Consider the following 23,604-nt stretch of genomic DNA (forward strand, 5'->3'; position numbering starts at 1 on the left):
GTGGCCCTGGTAGGAAAAGCAGTGAGAAAATGGCAGGCCCGCAAGGTGGGTTGAGGTCAGCTGCTAGTGAGCTGTGAGTACCAGGCTGAGGAGTTTAGACTTTATTTCACAAGTGACAAGGAGCCATGGAAATTTTTGGAATAGGGAACTGATTTGACCAGAGCTCTTGACTGTGGACAAAGTAGAAACCAGTTAGGATAATCTCCAAGTTGTCTGGAGGGAGATAATTAATCAGTATCTGGTCTAGAAGAGTCCAGAAAAAAGAGAACTGATGCCAGCTGCTTATGAACCTCCAGAACTTGGTGCTAAGGATACCAAGCAGAGAAAAAATCTTGGTAACCTGGAGAATTGTGAGGCCTTTTCTATAAATATGCACAGCCATGGAAAGAGCTGACTGCTGGCAGTGGAGAGAGAAGGAAAAGCCAGGTTTAATCACATTGCACTCCAATTGATGGGCATGGGGTAGCCAAGTTGTCCTGGCAGAGGAAGTTGACAGAGAAAAATGGTTTTGGAGTTGTCTGCAAAAAGGGGAAGTGACTGAAGTCCTGGATGTCAGCCTTGATCATTCTTTTGGGGTTCTCACAGGACTCTCCCACATGCCCAGCTTTGTGGGTTTACTTAGGTATATTCCCCAAAGCCTGGCAGAACCCTCACTTGGTTGCCTGACGAGTTCTTACCCTTTCTTCTCAGTCTTCCCTTGGACCAGACGCTTCCTCGCCAGGGTCCTGGCCAATCCCTATCCTTCCCAGAAAACTACCAGACTCTTCCCAGGAGCACCCGACACCCCTCGGGGGGCTCCTCGCCACCTCCCCGAAACCTGCCAAGTGACTACAAGTACGCGCAGGACCGAGCCAGCCACCTGAAGATGTCGAGTGAAGAGCGCCGGGCGCACCGGGATGGCACCGTGTGGCAGCTCTACGAGTGGCAGCAGCGCCAGCAGTTCCGGCACGGCAGCCCCACGGCACCTATCTGCCTCGGCTCCCCAGAGTTCACCGACCAGGGCCGGAGCAGGAGCATGCTAGAGGTGCCCCGCTCCATCTCTGTGCCTCCATCTCCCTCGGACATCCCTCCCCCGGGACCCCCAAGGGTCTTCCCACCCCGGCGGCCACACACGCCAGCAGAGCGAGTCACAGTGAAGCCACCGGACCAGAGGAGGAGTGTGGACATCTCACTGGGAGATTCTCCAAGGAAGGCACGGGGCCACGCTGTCAAGGTGAGGTTTGGGAAGCTCTGCCAGGCTGCTGGGTCAGTGTGAGGGTGCCAGGAGCCTTGCCTGGTTTGAACACAAATTTGAGTAATTTGGGATAATAATGATAGCTAATACTTAGGCAGTACATTTTAATAATAGATGCCAGGCACAGTTCCCAAAGGCTTCGCTTTAAATTCTCACCACAACCCTATGAGGTAGGTGCTATGTTTATGCCCATTTCAAAGATGAGAACTCTGAGGCGCGGAGAGACAAAGTAACTTGCAGGGGGTCACACAACTACAAGTCAGCTTCCTTGCAGCTTGAAAGGCAGGAAAAGACATGTGTCCAGTCAGTTAAACTATTTATAACAACCCAGCTTAAATTTTCACTTTCCAAGGGCTTTCACCGTTTAGTGTTCTAACCGTAAGAGTAAGATACATGTGCTCATTTCATAGATGAGGAGTCTGGGGCTCAGAGGGGACCCACGTAGTATGGGGCGGGCTGCCCTGGGAGTGGGTGGCAGAGGTTTGGGCTCCAGTGTGACTTCTTGTCTTCCCACTTGCAGAACTCGTCTCACGTGGACCGACGCTCCATGCCCTCCATGGGTTACATGACCCACACCGTCAGTGCTCCCAGTTTACATGGAAAATCGGTAAGGTGAATGACAAGACACAGCCTGCAATGCCCTATCTCATCAACGTTTTCCTTCCTCTGAGTCAGTACAATGCAGTCCAGAGGGCAGCTATCAACTCCCATTTTAGAGATGAGGAAACTGAGACTCAGAGAAGTCGAATGACTTGCTTAGGGTCACCTGGCTGTCACTGGGTCCCCAATGAAGGGGAAGAGCTTGTGGGGGAATGTAGGGGAATGTTAGGCTTATCTCCTCTTTCAAGCTGAATTTTGCCATAAATGTTTTCCAGCTACTCACCTTTTTCCACAGGTAGTGCCTCTCCTCTCTTCCCTGATCTTTGATTAATTAATGAGTTAACTCTATCTTCAAAGCTTGAGTCTGAGACCAGGCATGGTGGTTCATACCTGCAATCCTAGCACTTTGGGAGACTGAGGTGGGTGGATCACTTGAGGCCAGGAGTTCAAGACCAGCCTAGCAAACATGGCGAAACCCCGTCTCTACTAAAAATACAAAAATTAGCTGGGTGTGTTGGTATGCTCCTGTGATCCCAGGTATTCGGAAGGCTGAGATACGAGAACTCAGGAAGTGGAGTTTGCAGTGAGCCAAGATCACGCTCACGCTGCTGCACTCCAGCCTGAGTGACAGAGCAAGACTGTCTCAAAGCAGAAGAAAAAAAAAAAGCTTGGGTCTGGGTGAGGTTGCACTGTTGGTTGTTGCTTTCCTGAAAAAACAACTTCCTGAAGCCCTTTTACTGCCAGTGCTTTTATTTGTCCTAATGACAGAATTAACGCAGTAATTGCTTAATGGTGTCACATCAATGCTGTCCTGGCACTGACACCAGGGTGAAGAGCGTAATTCTAGCAGCATGCTCCTGTGGTGCTAACTTCCTTGTGCTGTGTCTACACACCTGCAGCTGGAGGAGCTCTCATTGCTTCTCACCCGGTTAAGGCGGCACCAGGCCAAGTTAGCCAGTGTGCGAAATTTCGCCATCGGCCAGTTACTGCAGCACCAGCTGACCTTTCCCACCTGCCAGGTCAGCACTGGTGGGCTTCTCTCAGGGCCAGGGGCAGGGAGTAACATGCTGGCTCGTGTTCGCTCGTGCCCATGCTCTGGTCTGTCTCTGCTGTCTGCCTCTCCCTTGTTCGCTGCCTGTTTGCTTCTGGATGCTACTGCCAGACACTCTGTGGTGGTGGAGGCCGAGCCTACCCTTCTGGCACTGGGGAGGGGGGCTGCATGTGGTGTAGGGGTCCTAAACTGTCGCTTCTCTGGCTGTAAGTAGTGACTGCCAGGCTGATGTGTGGTCACGTTCAAAGGGCTGTGCTGGCTGACAGCCTTGTTGCCCCTGTGGCCACTCCTTGGGATGTGGAAAGGCACGTATGCGTCAGTGTGGAGGGAGATGCAGGGTGCCCTCTCTTATCTGGACGGTGCCCTGCTGCCTCACAGAGCATCTTCTCATCTCATATCCTGCTAAGCCTCACAGTAAGCTGGAAGAGGTTAGGTAGGAGAGGAGTCAGGACCACACACAAGGCAAGTGGAACCAGAAGGGGAAGTGACTTGCTCAGGATCCCTCAGCTAGAAGCATGCAGGCTGCAGCCAAAATCCAAGACCTGCATGACACAATGTTCTAAACTGTTGCAAAAACATTGGGCTTTGCAAGCAAGCTTCTCAAGAACTGGCTAGGGGGCTGCCCTCCCGGGTATCTTGAGCAGAAAGATTAAAGAAAAGGATTCCTCCCTGGGGTTGTCCTCAGGCAGGAATAGGTTCAGCCAATGAGGCTGGTCCTCCAGGCTGTAGAGAGGTAGGCAGGGGACAGATGAGGAGGGTGACAGGACTGTTACCTTCCTTCCTTGTTCTGTTTTAGTGAGTTATGAGAGATTTAGGAAATGTATTCAGAAAAATGAATGTCAGTGCAAAAACTATCATCGGTTGTGAATCTAAGTGATCTTGAATAACCTTCTGCTCTGTCTCACTGCTGTACCAAGTGTGTAGGGACTGAGCTGTTTGGGAAGAATGGATGGGTAAGGGATTAGTTTAGGGACACAAGACCTTGCAAGCCACTAGTGCTCCTGACACTTGTCCCCCAGGCATTCCCATGCTTAAGAGCACTGCCTCAACTCTTCGTGTGGTTTTTCTGTGTGACTGTCTTACCTCAGGGCTGTAAGCAAAGGCCACCTGCCCCAGCTCTGGCTTGCTTGGCTGGGACCCTCTTAGTCTGCTGAGAAGATGGTGCCTGGATTATTTTTCTTGAGCTTTCACAGCTCCTCTGCCTCACGGTTAGCTTCTGTGATCTGCTACATGGGAAAGCATGAGTTTTAGGAAATCCAAGAGTCTTTTTCTTATTTTCACTGTTTCTGGTAATTATACTGAAGAACTTGATAGATTGTCAGAGACGCCACAAACAGATGGGTCTGACCTTGCACCTGTCTCAAGTAGCTCCTGATGTGGCTACACTGGCTCCATGCTGAGCAAAAATAACCAAACTTGCAGGAAATTTCCATCAGTTGCTTGTGGTTATTCTGGAAACCAAGGTCATATTGGGACCTCCTGGGTCACCCAGGCCATCTCCCTGCCTCTTCTTGGCATCTGCCCACACCAATGAGCTTCATCTTCATGCATGTGAAGTGATCCAGACCAAAGGTTTGATGGATGGATTTGGAGCAGTGATGACTGATGTGCTGTAGCTCAGGTGTGGCATGCGCTTCTCTGGGTGGACCTCCCAGGTCTATCTTGGGAGCACAACACTGCCTCAGCTGCCCTAGCCCTGGGGTAGGATCCTCCCTGCCAAACTTCCCCGAGCCAGTGGGGGACAAGCTGACTTTCCCCACAGTGACCTGCAAGGTCCGCCTTGCTGAAAGAGGGCTCTCAGCTGCACCAAGACGTTTGTGCTTCCTCTGTGGCCCCTGATGTGTTGGTCTGCTGTGGTTCCTTGTTCCGAAAACTGCACCATACAAATAATTCACATGGGAAACCTCCAGTTATGGAAACTCTTGGTGTTCGTAACTGTGTTTTTCCCTCTCTGCTTCATTTGAAGGCTGATGACACCTACCTCCAGCTGAAGAAAGACCTGGAGTACCTGGATCTAAAGGTGAGTGATATCAGGGTTCCTGCCTTCCTCGCATACTCACCTTTCCAAGAGTGCCACCTCACTGGAGCCAGGCCCAAAGCCAAAGGCCAGACAGGTCTTACCCAATCTGAATTCTAAATCAAGATGTTTCCCATCTTGAATCAGAAGAATTTTATTTCTTACAGACTCATACTCTGCCTTTTTTCAGTTTCTTGTGAATTTTGGTGTGAGGTCCCTGGCTTACAGAATGAAGGCGCGAGACCTTGATCTCTTCCTTCTTTTGGTCAGAACCAAAAGGTCCCTCCAAAAGCAACCAGTTGCTTCTTCAGAGTCTCCAGTGGGAGCAGGGGTGTATGTTTGGTTCACTAATGTGGGTTTTCAGCCACAAGTGGTATGGTGGGTTCTTTGGTTCTGTTGCTAGAGGAGCAGGCTCCACATGGAATCGCATGGCTTTGAGGCTCACCAGTAGTCTCCCATCTCAGTTTAGGAGAAGAAGGCTGGGCCCCTCCCTGTAGGTGATAAGGCTTCAGGCTCTAAATTAGCTTTCTCAGCACAGAGAGAGCCGAGAAAACTCCTGTAGAGAAGGCAAAAGGCATTCTGCCTGGAAGAGAGCCCTATTGTTCCCTTCCCACAGTTCTCTGAAAGCTCCCACTGTGAAAGCACTTCTTACGCCTAAGCCGTGAAATAGACTGGAGGAATGTGACCTTTAGTAAGCTGTGGGTCTGAAAAGGTGGGTGAGGGGCCATGGGACACTCAGGCGACTGCCACAAGGGGCGGCATGCCTCCCTACAGTCTCCAGTGTACCTGGCTTGGGATATTTTTAATTCGGGGATCTTCATCCAGCCTCATAGAAGCAGACATATGAACGTCAGATCTGAAGGAAGAAGACGGAAAGGGGGTCTCCCCATAATGAAAGGAGATCTCCCCATAATGAAAGGAGATCAGGGCCTTTGATCAGAAATCAGCCAGTGCAATTCTGTGTCTGTTGAACACTTGCTGTGTATGCAGATGACATGGGGAGATGCAGAAGAAAAATTGAATCTGTCTGGTCTTGAGATACTTCCAGATAGTCTTGGGTTGGTGAAAGAAATTATCCCCAAATAACAAACTCCTCTACAATGACTAGGCAAAGATCTGTTTGGCCTGGTTCTCAGAGCTGAGATGGTGAGAATCTCTGTGGGTTACAACACCGGAGAGGCTTCTGGGAGGAGGTGGCATGTGTTTGAAGCCTTGAAGAGCCAGGGGGGCTGGGGTTGGTTGAGATTTAAAGGGAAGGAACAGTGAGAGCCAAGGAGAGCCAGGGCACAGTGGTTGTGGCCAGGGCAGCAGAGGGAGGTGGCGCTAGGTCATGCAGGCTTTTGACTCTATCCTAGGCTTTAGGAAAGAAGGTGGGTGCCATGAGCAAAAAGACCTGGCTTTAGCATGTGAGGAGAACAAGGAGCTTTCTCTCAAGGCCAGGAAGTTTTCTAACTCATATGACAGTCAGGTCACACAGAGCTTTAGGGACTGCTCTAAGTATGGTAGTAATTCCTCAGGATTCACAGTGCTCAAGCATAGCTGTGTGGACCAAGTGTGGCAGCCCAGCCCGTCCTCCTGCAGCCTGTGGGATAGGCAGGGTTGTTCCCACCATGCCTATGGAGAGAGATCCACCAGCCCCCGGCCTCCACCTTCCCTGCGCAGCACCACATCCCCGTTCCTCAGCCTCCCTGACAGCCAGTCAGCAGCTGCCTGCCCATTTCTTGTCACCCCTGACCCAGGGCCCAACGGTCCACTCAGACATACCTGTAGAGCATCCATAGTGCCCCTGGGCCTATGGGAGAGGCCTAGCATGCCAGCACCACAGGTGAGTATAAAACACAGATATACCAGAGTGTTTAGTGCACAGGGTCAGAGAGAACTAAATGTGCCTAAGCAGGAGCAGTAGGAAATGGCTGCCTTCTGGTTCCTGTTTGTATGTGACAGTGGAAACTCACAGTTGGTCCTGGAGTGATGCTTGGCCTCAGGTTTGTTTTATTTCAGGATCATAGAATTTGAGCTATGTGGGATTACAGAGGGAGAAACTGAGCCACAGAATGGCACGGCAGAACTAGGAGTCCCTGCGTGTCGACTCCAACAGAAGCTTAATAACAATAGGGGGTCATAATGTATGTCAGTCACTACATTTTACTTCTATTAAGTTATTTTACCTCCAAATTGACCCTGTAAGGGAAGTGGTGGTATCATCTTTTAATGAACTGTAACTCTGAAAAGCTAGTGAGTTTCCCAAGCCTACACAGCAGTTAGTGGGTATCAGTATTTGGGTGCAGCTCTCACCCTAGAGCCCTTTACCACCTTGCCCCACATCCTCTCTTAAAATGCTGCTCTACCACTGTGTACCCAAAGGCCTTATGTTTTTATGGAGCTGAGCTTGGATTGTTATGCCAAGAAATATATTTGATGGGATAGAGAGAGGCAAGTTGCATCCTTGCTGTATTTTACTACCTAAGAGCTGCACACGATCAGAGCAATATGAATTATTATCCCTTTTCTATAACCAGGAACTTAGGTGTCAGAGAAGTAACTTCTGCAGTTATACTGCTGGGACTTGAACCCAGCAACTGACCTCATACCTGCCTTCTTTCTTCCATGCATCACACGCTTTGCCTACCCTAAAGTCGTGTTCGTTGAATTGTATTCCTGGCATTGAAGTTTTGCTCTTCAGAACCCTATACCTTAGCTGAGTCAGAGGGGTGGGGTGTGGGGTTCACTGTTGTTGACAATTTAAGTTGTCTTTATGCTTCTGTGAAGCACAGCCAGGAAGATGAGGGTACCTGCTGCCACTCATGTGAAGCCTTTGTAGATAGAAAAGGTTGCAGTCAGCTCCAAAAAGGCTTTTGTCTTTGGTGAGGGATGTACCATCAGTGGCTCCAGGGCTATTGGACTCTGGACTCTTCATGACTGTTTGAACCTGAGATCAGGACTTCTCTGTTCAGGGTCTGTTTCCAAAATCAGCTTCTGGGACAGTTTTTAAAGTTATGATTAGGGATGCCATATACTTCAAAATCACCTGGGGGCTTGATAAAAACACAGACCTGGAGGGTTCTCTTGAACTGGACACTCTGCTGCCCAGAATTCTGCATTTTTATCAAGCTCTGGGGTGATTCTTGTGCACACTAGGGTTTGAGGTCTATTGTTCTGGAGAAGAAATTATTAACCCTGGCTATGAATGAGAACTGTTGGGGAGTTTTTAAAATGAATATAAATGTCTGGGTCCTACCCCTGAGGGACTGTGATTTAATTGGTAATATTCAGGTATTATTCTTTAATTAAAACAAAAAAAACTCCTTAGGTGTTTCTAATGCACATCCAGTATCGAGAAACACTGTTTTGAAGTAGTGGCTCTCAACATGGGATCCTCAGACCAAAAGTGTCAACAATATCTGGGAATTCATTAAAAATGTAGAATCTTGGGTCCCACCCCAGATCTGCACCACAAGAACCTCCAGGGATGGGGCCCAGAAAATCTGTGTATTTGCCCTCCAGCTGATTCTGATGCACGCTTAAGTTTGAGAACCCCTGTTTTAGGGCAGTGATTCTCAATCCTGGCTGCACATTAGAATCACCCAGGAGAGTGTTTAAGAATCCCAATGCCCAGGCCCCATCCCAGACCAATTATATCGGAATCTCTTGGGGTGGAACTCAAGCATCAGTATTTTTTAAAGCCCCCCCCCAGTGATTCCTGCTGTTCTAGATAATGAGGACAGTGTTCCCAAAAAGGAGCTGTAAGCATTTGGGACCATGGGTAAGACATAATCATGTAGATGCATCACAGTTCTGGTGGAACTTAAGGTTGGGTGGGGGTGAGATGAATGCATGGCACGACTCTAAACTAGTATCTTACAGAATGTGATGAGGGAGGACAAAAGAAGAAACAAGTTCCCTTCTATGATGTTGCTCCTTGCCTTCTCCAGCAGAACCAGGAAGGAAATGAACACTGAAATCGGCACTCCCACATAAACCAGCCTGTGCAAAGGTCCCTTCAGACAGCATATGACATTTTATAAAAAGGAGAGAGCTGCAGTCTGGGAAGGTCCCGTGGCCCGTGCAAGTAGCATCCATGGTCCCATGGAAGTAGCATCACCAAGATTCAGACCTGGTTGTTTGAATTGCACAGCACACAGCATCCTTAAAGTTGTCCCTTTGCCAGTTCCCCAAATTCTGGCTGCTTCAAGTGTCATTTGATGTCTCACCTGTTACGTTTTGTTGTATTTGCCTTTTTGTTTGGAACAGATTAAAAATAATGAACCTTTGATCAACGTGCTTTACAAAGTGCTGAAGAAGTCAGCACGGGGCTGTCGGCCCAGGAGAAGCGTAAGATGATCTGATCCATGTCTCCAAGCGGGGTCATTCCATTGCTTCTGGCTCGGTGCCGACTTCATCACTTGCTTAACCAGTTGCTCTCCTGACCGCCCCAGGCTTCCCGCAAGTCATTTTGCTTTATTTTCTTTCAACTGAAGCTGTCTTCAGCATTTTGACTGATGCACCAGGCTGAGCCTCTCATCTGTGGTTTTCTGTGACTCCATGTTTTGTGCTGCCAAGGGTGGGGGAGCTTGCCTGGCTTGCCACCAGCTTGTGTTGTGTTTCCATCTTCATGTGTCTGCCTCCACGGCGAGGGCTCACCCAGACAGAGTTAAGCATGAGTTTCTTGGGAGGGAACAGCAGTTATTGGTCATCTTCCAAGAGCCAGGGTATCCTCAGATTCCACAGTGGCCCTGAGATTAAGGTGGCACCTTTTGGGGGCAGGGAGTTGGCATTTGGATAACAGCCTGGAGCTGGTCTAGAATAAAATGCTACCCCCTGCCCATACCCTCTTTGATTGATGCAGAAGTAGGGACTGCAATGTGACCAGCTCTTACAGCATTCCAGGGGAGGATGCAGATCAGGAAGCAGGTGTTGTGGCCAACCATCCTGAGCCCTGAGAAAGTGGGTTGGGATGTGGTGGAGGGGAGGGAAGATGCCTGGGTGGCCTTTGATTCCCGTCTGATGGAGAGACTCTTTCAAATGGATGAGCACCCACAGACTTTTACTTTTTCTGATGACAGAGATGCTGGGGGGACCCAGAGTTGATGTTTTAAGTATATTTGGACATGGCTGCAACAAACACACTTTTAAAAGGAAAATTAGATGTAATACAGTACACGTGGATATAATATTTCTTAGTAGCCTCGGCTCTCTGGAGCAGAACTACATTCAGAAGCTTAATGTTCCTCTGAGCTGTAGAAACAGCTCTCTTTAAGCCCATGCTCTAAAGCCTGTCTCCTTCCGTCCATAGGAGACAGACCAGCTCACATTACTTTGACACATTCATGAACTCACTGAGCAAACATTGCCCGAATTTCCTCAATATGCTAGGCCCTGGCTGGGCTTTGAGGATACAGAGGAAAGGCATCCATCTCCACAGTCACCCCTAATTAGGTTACTCTCTAGTGAGAAGAAACAAATGAGCAAACAGAACTTTGTACTCTAATGTGCTGGGTGCTGTAGTAGCAGCAGATGCAACGTATGGAAAGAGCACCCTGAAGAGCACCACCCCCAGTTAAAGGGAGAGAAGAGATGTAAGTACCTCGTCTCAGTTGAGCTTATAGTCCTTTGAATTCCTAACCCACAACATCTAGTAAGCAGCACTTTTATTTTTTTGACACGGAGTCTCGCTCTGTCACCCAGGCTGGAGTGCAGTGGCACAACCTCAGCTCACCACAACCTCTGCTTCCCGGGTTCAAGAGATTCTCCTGCCTCAACCTCCCAAGTAGCTGGGACTACAGGCGCGTGGCACTGCACCTGGTTAATTTTTGTATTTTTAGTAGAGATGGGGTTTCACCATGTTGGCCAGACTGGTCTTGAACTCCGGACCTCATGATTCTCCCACCTTGGACTCCCACAGTGCTGGGATTACAGGCTTGAGCCACCGTGCCTGGCCAGATAAGCAGCACTTTAAAAAGGGACAAGAGAAATCTACTTCTTGGAAAAAGAGGTAGTACTAATATCCTGAGAGGGAGAAAGAAAAGGTTGAATGTATATTCGGTATTCCACGAAGGCAGCAAAGGGCATACTTTTAGAAAACTTTCCATCAAAAAGTATAATTTAGAAGATTCAGCTCCTCAAAATGCCCTTTTTATATAAAATATCTCATTCTTTTCCTGATGGTGCTGGATAAATGAGGCATTGCTCAATTAGATTTTCTGCCTTGTTATTTAAGTATCAAAAAGACATTCTCTGTAAAAAGCTTCAGTGAAATAAGAGGAAGAGTTTTGCTAGGGGGGAAGAATCTTCAGAGTGTATCTCCATTTGAAAATGATTTCTACCTAGGAAATGAGCCCCAAAGGTCAGTCCCTTTGGAGAATAGACAACCTCCTTGTCCTTGGCTTTGATGAAAGGACGATGACATAGAGTGAAGACTTCACTGCTTTCACTTGCTTTTTCTCCTGGGTTCCCCTGAGTTTAAAACCCACATGCTGCCTGAGAAGTTCAGCTGTTTGTGATTCACCAGGATTAATTTCATGCCCACCTCCCCGCACCGCCCTCCCATTGCAGGAGACAGCACAGTCTGTTTGTTTGTGGATCGTTGCAGTCTTGTGTTCTGCAACTGTGTGTATACAAGTGTGTACACATAATCTGACAGTCTGAAGAGCAGAATTTGGCTGGAGTTCTATTTTTTCCAGGAACTCAACAACAGTGACCTACATGTGTTTCCCTTTGACCTACATGCAATTCAATAAGTGTTTGCTGAGTTTGTGCCAGGTCTTCTGTTCAGGGCTGACTTTACCAAGATACATAAAACAATGGTTCCGCCCTCTTCTGTGTGACCAAAGGGATCATGGGAATGGGTGGGGCAGGCGTGTAGCCCAGAATCAGTCCTCACCCCAAGGCAGGGAGAGGTCCTCTCCCTTGACCTTTGGATTTGCTCATGACAGTTTGCAGGGAGAGGTAGCATAGGACAGTTGGGCACATGAAGGGCTTGAGCACTGAGTGGAATGTTTGCCAATTTATTTCCACCCCCAATTCACACTGACAAACTTCCTGGACCTTACAGATAGAATGGGGAGAAATCTACACCCCTCTCTCCAGCAGCTATCTGTCCACACTGGGACCTCTCTGCATAGTGCACGCACAGCACCTATCTCTGCCACTGTTAGCTCCACCCTCCATTTCCCTGGTCAGATCTGCAAAATAGAGATCTGGCTTCCCCTACATCAGGCACAATAGACTTGGTTCTCCCTGGCCTTGTCTTGGCCATGGGAAGGTACATCTGTGAAAGTCACTCCCCTCAACCCCTGCATGACTTTTGGCAAGAAAGAAATTGGGGGAAATGGAAAAATGGGATAAGTTAGATTTAGAGTCTCGGGAGTCAGTGAGAGACAGGTGGCATATTGCCTACCTTGAGTCAAGTGAGGGATGGGAAATGTAAAATCCCATTGGCCCACAAGTTTGGGTGACTTTTGTGTATTGCTTTATGGTTGCCTTTCTTGTAACTTATACAAGTACAGCCTAGCCTCAGTTATGCAGGGAACAGTTAAAAACCCCTGCTGGGAACTAGCCACGTTCCTTTTTACCTTGGCCAGGTCTTCTTCCCAAATGGTAAAGGGTGAGGAAGGCTGGCCTTACCCATGGGGAAGTGGGCTGCTCAGAGACTTCCTTAAGCTAAGGCTTGACAACGGTCAAGGGATTTGTTTGTTCCTCTGGGTCTGCCCATCTCACCACCCTGGGCAGGGAGTAATGGGCTTCGTAACTCGTGTTTGTTCCCAGGTTCAGTAGCACACCTCTGTCTGATCGGTGGCAAATCTCCCAAGATTCATGCTAATTTTTGACATTCATTTTAGGCAAATATATACTTTTAAAATTGATGATCCTGTAACTTGAACGTCTACATTTTCTTTAACTCAAAGGACTTACCAGCATTACTAGAATCATGAAAAGGTTTTGTTTTTTTCCCTAAAATGAAATAGGCATAGTATAGCCCAAGTTTTTGCCCCTCTCATGCTATGACCTACTTGCCACTGCCAAGGACTTCCACACCATCCATTGTAGGATGAATTTTCTTTCCCGAGTTCTGATCTCAAACACCATGGTTAAATCTCTTTTAAATTGTTCGCCTCCCAGATGACAGGCCGGGACCTTCTCAAGGATCGAAGTCTGAAGCCTGTGAAGATCGCTGAGAGCGACATTGACGTGAGTGAACAGCGTGACACGCTGACCCCTCATCTGCCTCCTGATGCAGACCCAGGGTGAACAGCTTCAGGCAGGGCTTGGATGATTCTGTAGCCAAAGGCTGTCTGATCGCAATCCCAAGGTCATGTCTTTTTCTCATCACTCCAGGCCCTCTCTACCTGTTCTTGCTTTTAGGTCAAACTGAGCATCTTCTGCGAACAGGACAGGATCCTCCAGGACTTGGAAGACAAGATACGAGCCCTTAAAGAGAACAAAGTACGTGTCAGTTTTGAATAATCTTGGAATGGGCAGAGGGGCTTTTTGTCCCGTCTTTCTTGAGACATAGGCTGGACCCTCATGTTAGTACTGAACAACAAATGTTAGCTTATTTAAAAAAAAAAAAAAATGCACTGGGTGTGGCGGCTTATGTCTGTAATCTCAGCACTTTGGAAGGCCAGGGCAAGTGGATCACGAGGCTAACCTCGTGAGACCAGTTCGAGACCAGCCTGACAAACGTGGTGAAACCCTGTCTCTACTAAAAATACAAAAATTAGCTGGGCGTGGTGGTGGGCGTCTGTAATCCCAGCTACTCAGAAGGCTGAGGCAGAATTGCTTGAACCCGGGAGGCAGAGGTTGCAGTGAGCCGAGATCGCCCCGCTGTATTCCAGCCTAGGTGACAGAGGAAGACTTCGTCTCAGGAAAATTAAAAAAAAAAAGGCTTATATGTGATGACCCCCGGTCCCTGAACCCCCAGGAAGCAGGGTTCCTTTGGAGGAAGTGGCTGCAGTCATTACAGGGCAGATGCCTTTGCTTCCTAAAGCTCCTTGTCTCCTAGGATCTGGGCTGTGGAGGCAGCAAGTCTGGATGGGAGTGCAGGAATGGGCCAGGGGCCACCAACGTTGGCCTTTTCTATTCTTAAAGTAATATTTTCCTTTTGCATTTTAAATTTGTGATACTGAAGGTTGATAATACACTCTTTTCCCTAGGAGGCTAGAGAGGATTTTTTTTTAAATTATTTGATTTATCCTCTTAGTTTATCCCATAAGGAATTAGACAGCTGTATTCCTAGTTTATAGATGATGAAATTGAGGCACAGAGCTGTTAGGTACTTTCCCCAGCCTACCCCCTAGACAGAGTCAGAGCTGGCATCAGAGCCCTAACTGTGGGCCCATATCTCAGCGCTGGTCCCTTCAGCCTTGGTTAGGTCCAGTAGTTTTGGTTCCTGGTGTGGTATGGGGAGGCCTCTGGGGACTATCCTCCTATCCTGCTGCTTTTTGGCCCTTCCTGGTACAGGACCAGCTAGAATCTGTGCTGGAGGTGTTGCACAGACAGATGGAACAGTACCGAGACCAGCCCCAGCACTTGGAGAAGATTGCCTACCAGCAGAAGTTGCTGCAGGAGGACCTCGTCCATATCCGAGCTGAGCTCTCCAGAGAGTCCACTGTGCGTAGAGGGTGGCAGACCTGTCTCCCTCAGGATGAGCTGAGCGAGGGGCTGCTTTTCTCACCTCCCAGATGTAGTTGAGTTGGTGACCAGAGGCAAGAGTCCTGAAATAGCAGAGCTTCTCCAGTAGCAGAACTGCCGCCTGACAGTAGATGACCTTGTCTGCTGGGGGTGACATGTCTGCCTGCATGTGTGCCTTAGGCTGCTTACCACAGTGACTTTTGAAGGCCGGTGACACCCAGTGGGCCAGATTCTCAGAGCTGCCTGCAGACTGTTCCCCTGATCTGTGTGCAGTTAATTCCAAGTTGTCAGAATCTCTGCTTTTTCACTTTTCAGTCTGTTGTGGTACAGGCCAGGACTGAGAATCAAAGCATCCTGAGGGTGGAAGAGGGAACAGTGCAGGTGGCCAGGGTCAGAGCACAAATGAGAGGATGCCATGCTCTTTCCTGCTCCTCCCTCTCTCCCACCAGGCCTGCCTGAGGCCTGCCCGGTCTCGGTCTCCTTCCCTCTTCCCCTGGCTGGGTCTGCATGGTCAGGAGTACAGGTGTTCATGAGGCCTTCCGACAGGGCAGGGGATACCTCAGAACTGGAAGCATTTTCTTGGCCAACAGGAGATGGAAAATGCTTGGAACGAATACCTGAAGTTGGAGAATGATGTGGAACAGCTGAAGCAGACCCTGCAGGAGCAACACAGAAGAGCCTTTTTTTTCCAGGTGATCTGATACCTGTCCATCCCTTCTGAGCTCTTGCTTTTTTGTTTTTCCAAGAGCTTTCACCTGTGGGGGCTGTGAGCACTGCTCAGAGTCCTTCTCCCCCTTGGCCCCAGATGCTCCACCCCTGTAAAGGAGCCACCCCAAACTCTCCCTTGAGGATCACTTCCCCAAGCCAGGCTGTGAGGAGAAGACTCACCCTCTTCCCCTTGCCTTGCTGCTCTCAAAGACAAACTCTTGGGTGTTTTAGAAAGGGCTTTACCTCTGATCATTTGGGGTCATCAGTGATCACAGAGTGATCCGTGTTCCTGTGGTTCTTGACCCCATCTTAGGCTGCTGGTTCATCGCTTAGACAGCAGCAGGAAGTGCCCATCCCTTCCCTCCTCTGATTCCTGGAGATAGATGTTATCACACCTCTACCAGAGGGAGACAGTGTGAATTCTGTCCTTTGAGGCTCTCTGGTCTTGAGGCAGTCATCTGCATTTCTGGAGGCGAGGCTGGGTGATACCCATCTCTGTGACCCCGTACCACTCAGGAAAGCTGGCCTTAGAGCCCTGCCTCTTTATCCTTAAAAAATCAGGCCACCCTATTGATAGCTGCTTCTGTCCCCCAGAAGTGAGACAGTGAAAGACCCTGTGTGGTTTTTCTTCTTCCAAATTGGGTTCCAAATTGCCCAGGGTTCCCCCACTGTGGTGCTTAACCAGGTTTCCACCCCACCCTCACAATTTTTTAAGTGGAAAATAACCTGTTTTTTTCTCACCTGACTTAAGATCTATATCTTCTCCTTTCAGGGCCCTGAGATAATAAGTGTGTTTGAATTCAGCAAGCATTAATTGAGGCTTCTTGTGTGTGAGGCACCATGCTGGGCCACTTTTGGTGCTGGGCTTGCTAATTGATGAGCTAGTTCTAACCAAGGCTCTTCGTTTAAGTGATTTAATGAATATATTGACTCTCCAGACATTAGCCTCACCGCAGAAAGTTGAAGGAAATTCTGGAGGGGGTGTAGGTGTGTGGGCCCTGAGGCTTTCCCCAGGGCCTTACTGTCCCTCTGTTCATGCAGAGATGGTTCCTAGAGAGCCCTGCCTAGGAGCATGTGGAGGAGACCCTCGCTGTGGCTCAGGGCTGGCCTACGAGACTCCCCAGCACTTGTCTATCTGCTGCTGGTGGGGTTGTTTGCCTCCCATAATGTCTCTTCATCCACTCTGGCTAACACTTCACTATTCTTTTTTGTAGCCCCAGCACTTACCGTAATGACTTGAAAATACTAGGTGAATATTGTTGACAAAGTCCTTCAATTATTTCTGGTTATGAGTTTATAAAACTGTCTGCCCAGGTATACCTATTTTCTTGGACTTCAGTGATCTGAATTTTTTTAGCAGTAATTTTTTTCTGCTTTATTTTTAGTAGTAATTTTTTTAAGCTTTTCATTCTTTGTTTCTGTAATTACACAAATGACAAATGAATATGTATCTTTGAAAAGGCCAAAACAGTAAGAAGCAAAAACAAAAAATGATATAAAAGTTCCTTTTCCCCCTCCCCTTTTCTGCCCCTCCCATCACCCTCCCTATGTGAAATCAGTGGTGTCTGTTGGTGGCGTTTCCTTCTAGACCATTTTCTATGCATTTTTAAAAATATGTACATGCATAGAATCATATGATTTATTCAGGGATGGGAGCAGGTAAAAGGCTTACTTGAAGAGGATCACACTTACACATTATTTGGCAACTCACTTTTTTTTTTTGTCATAACCTGGTATCATGGAAATCTTTGCAGGAAAGTTAACCCCAAATTTATGCTGCCCAATAAAATATAAATTAATTAAAAGTAACTGAAATTCAAAATATATTCCTCATTTACACCAGACTCATTTAAGTGCTCCGTACCCACATGTAGCTATTGGCTACTGTCTTGGACAGCAAAGGTGATAGATTTCTATCATCTCAGAAAGGTGTATTGGGCAGTGCCAGTCTAAGGATATTAAATTTGTTCATCTTGACTGTTACATACTATTTCATAGTCTGGGTGTTTTCTACTTTATTTAGCCATTCATTTTCTGATAGCATTTAATTATTTTCAGTGTTTTGCTTTTATAAATGGTGTGATGAGGATTCGTGTAACTGCCTTTTCGCACTTGTTTACAAGTATCTGTGTAAGATAGGCTCCTAGGAGTGGACTTGCTGGAGTTGAAATGAGTATACATCTTAAAAGTGGATGGATATGCCAGACCACCTTCTAGAGGGCTGCACCTTTTTACCTTCCTACCCACAGCAAATGAAAGTACTGGACCTATTTGCTCACATCCTTGTCAGCACTTGTAATCAATCTTCTTAGTTTTACTAGTCTACTAAATGGCATCTCATTTTAATTTGCATTTATTTAGTTATTAGCAGGTTAAATATCTATTTGTAGGATTATTGGCCATTTGTGTCTCTACTGTGCCTTATGTCATGGCGATTTAACGTATAGCAGGCCTAGAATCCTTTTTTTCCCCCTTCCCTCCAAAAAGCAAATAGATACACTATGACAGGTCTTTGTCACAGATGCCCTGGAGAACTCAGCCCCATAAGTTACTCTCAGATAGGCCAGCCTGGAGCCTGCAGCTTGATTTCCACCTTGCCTGCGGCACTGCTCACACTTTCCCTAAGTGCACAGTGACCTGGGAAGCTAACAAAGCCCTGCTTTGAGCAGGCACTGTGCTAGCTTCTTTGGTGTCATTCTAGGGCGGGCAGGCTGTTAGAGCCCTAGATAAATCATCAGCACTGCAGATGCGCTTGCAGCCCCATATGCGGATTCTCAGTAACAGGGCTTAGAAATTCGCCTCCCTGTAATCAGGTTGGCTCCAGGAAAATACCCTTTTCAGTCAAGGCTAAATCAGTGAGTTCAAGGCTTTACTGAAAGCAGCACATAGGAGCCTTTCTACCCAGTATGGTGGGAGGAGGCAGGAATGAAAATCCACCCCCTCATTTCCCCCAAAATTCCCCTCCCCTCATTATGAAGGCCCAAAATTCCATCACCCTTGGAGAAGGATAGGAACTCTCCAGCCTTTTTTATTCTCTGCTCTCTGTTCTTTTCTCACATGTGGGGGTGACAGAAAGGCATCAGCGGGGCAAGAGAGTGGCTGACAGGGGAGCTTTGCCAGGGAGCTATGGAGGAGGAAGAGGACTGTGTTTAATCCCTTTCTTTACCTGTTCCCAACACTCAGCTTAGGGACTTCAGCCCTAGAGGTTATCCTCTTACCTACACATGCCCTGGGCTCAGTGATATACCTGTTTGTTTTAGGGTGCTCATGCTTTGGCATGCAGCTGAGAATCAAGCCCATTATTTGCTTGCCAGACCTGAGGATGTGCTTTATGTTGGAGTGTTGAGAGAGAGAGAGAGAACTGTGAGCCCCCTTGGGACAGGAGGCTTTGGACATCTGTTGTCATGGCTGTTGGAAAGTATTTGCTCAGGGAATTTTACATGACTGGTCCTTTATTCATGCAGCATGGATGCACTGAGAACCTGCTAAGTGCCGGGCCCTATAGGGATAAATCAACAAGCAGTATCGGGCAGGTCCGTGAGGCTCATGCATTGCGAGAACTCTTCCAGTTGAGGGGTAGCTAGGTGCCTTGAGAGGAGATGGGGTGAGTCCATGGGGTGGGACCAAGGCTATCTTCCCCCCATGTTAACTTAAAAGTCAAGAGAATACGACATCGGATGTTTAAACAACCCTGTCAAGAGATAGCCATAGTCCCTTAACCACATCAGACCCCTCCGTACCTCTTTTAGATCCTCTTCCCATTCGATTTTGGTTGTTGCTTGTCAGGATGCACATGATCATGTAGCCTAGGTCCTTCCCCATTGTATGTAAATATGTATTTTTTGGAGTTTATTATTTTTTTAAATTGATATATAAAAATTGTACTCTTATTGTGTTAAAAAAAATTAACAGCTTTATCATATATTTCACATGTCATAAAATTAACCCTTTTGGCTGGTCATGGTGGCTTATGCCTATAATCCCAGCACTTTAGGAGGCCAAGGCAGGAGGATCACTTGGAGCCAGGAGTTCAAGACCATCCCGGGCAACATAACAAGACCCCTGTCTCTACAAAAACTGAAAAAGAAAAAGAAAAACCAGCCAGGCTTGGTGGCATGCTCTGGTACTCCTAGCTACTTGGGAGGCCAAGGTGGGAAGACCACTTGCGCCCAGGAGTTTGAGGTTGCAGTGACCTTGATCACACCACTGCACTTCAACCTGGGCAACAAAGTGACCCTGTCTCCAAAAAATAAATAAATAAATAAATTCACTCTTCTAAAGTATACATTTCAGTGGTTTTTAGTATATTCATAGCATGATACAGCCATCACCATAATCAATTTTGTAACACTTCATCATCCCCCAACAGAAATCCCGTATCCATTAACAGTCACTCCCATTTCCCCAATGTCCCCTCTGCCGTAGCCAAACACTAATCTACTTTCTGTTTCTACTGATTTGACTAGTCTGGACATTTCTTATAAATGGAATCATATAATGTGTAGCTTTGTGTGACTGGCTTCTTTCCCTCGCGTGTTTTCAAGGATCATCCTTGTAGCATGCATCAGTACTTCATTTCTTTTTATTGCCAACTAATATTCCATTCACTACTGTATTTTTAACTAAACCTCAAATCTCGGGTTCAGCTCTGACTTCTAAAAAAATGTTTTTTGTGTCCTAGAGATGGTGTAAACTCTAGTCCTTCCTTCCCTTCTGCCATGATTACATAAGACAGTGCCTTTTAAAAAATTGTGGTAAAGGCCAGGTGTGGTGGCTCACGCCTGTAATCCCAGTACTTTGGGAGGCCGAGGTGGGCAGATCACCTGAGGTCAGGAGTTCAAGACCAGCTGGCCAATGTGGTGAAATCCTGTCTCTACTAAAAATACAAAAATTAGCCGGGTGTGGTGGTGGGTGCCTGTAATCCCAGCTGCCTGGGAGACTGAGGCAGGAGAATCGCTTGAACCTGGTAGGCGGAGGTTGCAGTGAGCCGAGATGGCACCATTGCACTCCTGCCTGGGCAACAGGAGTGAAACTCCATCTCAAAAAAAAAAAAAAAAGAAACAAATTGTGGTAAAATACACAGAACATAAATTTACCATCTTTATTATTATTGTTATTATGTTGAGACAGGTCTTTTGCCCAGGCTGGAGTGCAGTGGTATGATCTCGGCTCACTGCAACCTCTGCCTCCCGGGTTCAAGTGATTCTTGTGCCTCAGCCTCCCAAGTAGCTGGGATTACAGGCGCACGCCACCAGGCCTGGCTAATTTTTGTATTTATAGTAGAGATGGGGTTTCACATGTTGGCCAGGCTAGTCTCAAACTCCTGGCCTCAAGTGTTCACTTCCTTGGCCTCCCAAAGTGGGGTGATAACAGACAAGAGCCATTGCGCCCCACCCATCTTAATTATTTTTAAGTATACAGTTCAGTGGTGTAAAGTACATTCACATTTTTGTGCGCCCAATCTCCAGAACTTTTTATCTTGTATAACTGAAACTTTATACACATTAAATAGTTCTCCATTCTTCCCTCTCCCCCGCCCCCGGCAACCACTGTTATACTTCCTGTCTCTATGAAATTGACTACTCTAAGTGTGTCATACAGTATTTTAGTGTAATGGCACAGTGTTTACGGCAGTCTATTTTTAAATTAGGCAAGCTGGACTGCTGAAAGCTACTCTGAAATTTCTCCCTGGATCTTGGGCATTTTCCATGTCTATGCTTCCCTAGAAAGCTATGAAACAGGCTTGGCTCTAGCACTAGTGGGGTTTCCAGAGGGGATGCTGCCCTCCAGGGCAGGGGGCTCTGTCTGAAATGGTAGGATAAGTCCTAAGAAGAAACTTGTAAGGAGCTAAGAAGGAAAACCCACCACTTTGTCTTCCTCAGGAGAAATCGCAGATACAGAAAGATCTATGGAGAATTGAAGATGTCACTGCAGGCCTGAGTGCAAATAAAGAGAACTTCAGAATTCTAGTGGAGTCCGTCAAAAATCCGGGTGAGCTGTTCATCTTCCTGGGTGTGGGGGATCTGGGTGAGGGCGGGGGTGGTGGGAGGGTGGAAGGCTGGGAGCCAGGTGGGTGGGATGGCCCTTGGGGAGGTTGAGTCTTCGAGGTGCTAAATCACTCCACTCATCCTCCAAGGAAGGGGGTCTTTGTTCCATCCCATGCTTTGTTTCCTTCTATGCCCCTTAGAGAGAAAAACGGTGCCTTTGTTTCCTCACCCGCCTGTGCCTTCACTCTCAACTTCTGAGAGCAAGCCGCCCCCACAGCCCAGTCCTCCCACCAGCCCTGTGCGGACCCCTCTGGAGGTTCGACTCTTCCCCCAGCTGCAAACCTACGTGCCGTACCGACCTCACCCTCCCCAGCTGAGGAAAGTGACATCCCCCCTTCAGTCACCAACTAAGATGAAGCCCAAAGTTGTAAGTAGTGATGACTAGGAGCTGAATGCCATTGTTTCCTCTTTGTCCTCAGATTACTTTCTCCTGGGAGAGAAACTCCTGGGAAAACTTGGGGAAGTGGACCCAGCCAGTGTCCTAAAGGAGTCCTTAGTCACAAGCAGTTAAAGAGTAGTATTTCCCTGCTATTGTGCCTTAGAACTGGAAGATCCCTGGAAGATGATCTAACCCAACTCTCCCATTTTGCAGTTGGGAAAACTGAGGCCCACCAAGAAGAAGTGACTGTGCTGAGTAGGATGGGCTTTGTGATCTGCAGAGAGGTGTGTGGCTGTGGGTGAGGCTGTCCCCATGCAAACCTCTGTGCAGATCTGCGGGGTGTCTCCTGCAGTTACACAGCCTGTGGGCAGTGAGCTCAGTCCAGTGGAAAAATGTCCTTCCCTTCACCTGCTGCTGAGCACTGGGCTGGGTTGTGAGGATGCTTTGATCTTTAAAATAACCTCACAGAGTGTACACAGCAAGAGCAGTGTCCCCATTCCACGGAGAAGAAAACTAAGAGCCTAAATTGTTGACATTTGCTCAATGTCTCCATTCTAACTAGTGAATCCAATCACATCTCCTGGCCCTTCTCTTTTATTCTGTGCCATCTGCCATCTAATTGGGCCTTCAGTCCCAGATCTGGTCTGTGGCCTCTGTGGCTGACTGGGCCAGCACCTTGGTTTGCCTGGCATAGAAAGAGGCCAAGCTCTTGGCAGAGTCTGGGAATGCAGGAGACTTTAAAGAAATAGGAGATGTGGTCAGGTCTCAAGAGAGCTCACGCCTCCAGGACCAGGCCAACCTTGGCTGGAGAACACAAGGAGGCTAGTCCCAGTGCAGGGAATCTATAGCAGAGTAGACCTCAGAATGGGGCCCTCCAGATTCTTGCCAACAAAGGCTTGGAGGAAATTCACCTGGGCATCATGTGTCCCTGGACCTCTGGTGAGGTCAGTGCACAGTGCTGGGTAAAACATATGAGTTCTGCTATCCTGGTCCTCACCATCTACCTGCTTCCAGCCATAGCCCAGGGGCCACAGCTGCACCCAGGGTATGGCCCACCACCCAGCCAGAGAGTCACTGTGGATTTCAACATCTTGAGATCTTGCCAATCCTAGATCTGAGAGGTGGACTGGAGCTCTTGCCCTAAAACAGGACAGGGAAAATACCAAAACAAATAGCAGGAATGTCTGGGGCAGATGGCTGCCGACATAGGGCGGGATGCTGCCAGCTGGGACAGGGAATAGGGGAAAAGGCGCTGGCATAGGAGCTGGGACATCCAGATTCCGGGACTGATTCTCTCTGTGTGTCCTCAGGCAAGTCCGTCCCTTCTCTGAGCTTCCTCGCTTTCCCTTTTGTAGATGGTCACAGAGGCTCCTCCTCAGCTTGGTCATCTGTGGCGCTCAGGCAGGGCTTTCTCAGCTTGGGTGAGCATCAGGATCACCAGGAGAGGTCCTCTCTCCTAGGAATATATGTGTGTTTGCCAGTTTTACCATTTGTTTTATTACTTGCTTGTTTTTAACACTTCTAAGATGGGCGTGGTGGTACGTGACTGTAGTCCCAGCTACTGGGAAGGCTAAGGCAGGAGGATCATTTGAGTCCAGGAGTTTGAGGCTGCAGTGACCTGTGATCACACAGCTGCACTCCAGCCTGGGCAATACAGCAAGACCCTGTCTCAAAACAAAACCCATTTATATTTGTGAAACAATAATACCCATCCTGAAAATGACATAAAACAGGATTATATAATTTAATGAATAACAATAAAGAGACCACCTGTTTTATACCAACAGCTGGACTAAGAAATAGAACACTGCCAGCAACCAGAAGCCTCTGGGTTCTTTCCCAGGTCAAGCTGCTTCCTGTCTGCCATAAGTAACAATGGTCTTGACTTTTTGGATAATAATCCCCCCTTTTTTTTTGTTTTCCAGTTTTAGTACCTGT

General features: G+C 47.8%; 1 protein-coding gene across 8 annotated transcripts in view; it reads left to right on the top strand.

The window, feature by feature from the left end:
- Positions 1-23,604, top strand: part of PLEKHA7 (pleckstrin homology domain containing A7) — a 231,690-nt gene that overhangs the window by 192,951 nt on the left and 15,135 nt on the right. For 5 of the 8 annotated variants that reach the window (XM_037997516.2, XM_037997519.2, XM_037997517.2 and 2 more), the window contains 10 exons: positions 691-1,213; positions 1,755-1,841; positions 4,852-4,905; positions 9,154-9,234; positions 13,021-13,089; positions 13,264-13,344; positions 14,362-14,511; positions 15,123-15,224; positions 21,123-21,231; positions 21,428-21,654. In XM_037997516.2, coding sequence (XP_037853444.2) covers positions 691-1,213; positions 1,755-1,841; positions 4,852-4,905; positions 9,154-9,234; positions 13,021-13,089; positions 13,264-13,344; positions 14,362-14,511; positions 15,123-15,224; positions 21,123-21,231; positions 21,428-21,654 — 1,483 coding nt within the window. The remainder of the gene's footprint in view (positions 1-690; positions 1,214-1,754; positions 1,842-4,851; positions 4,906-9,153; positions 9,235-13,020; positions 13,090-13,263; positions 13,345-14,361; positions 14,512-15,122; positions 15,225-21,122; positions 21,232-21,427; positions 21,655-23,604) is intronic. The other 3 variants (XM_037997521.2, XM_073018025.1, XM_008005604.3) reach the window with 1 other exon arrangement.

This window comes from Chlorocebus sabaeus, chromosome 1 (assembly GCF_047675955.1).
Source record: "Chlorocebus sabaeus isolate Y175 chromosome 1, mChlSab1.0.hap1, whole genome shotgun sequence".
NCBI classification, from domain to species: domain Eukaryota; kingdom Metazoa; phylum Chordata; class Mammalia; order Primates; family Cercopithecidae; genus Chlorocebus; species Chlorocebus sabaeus.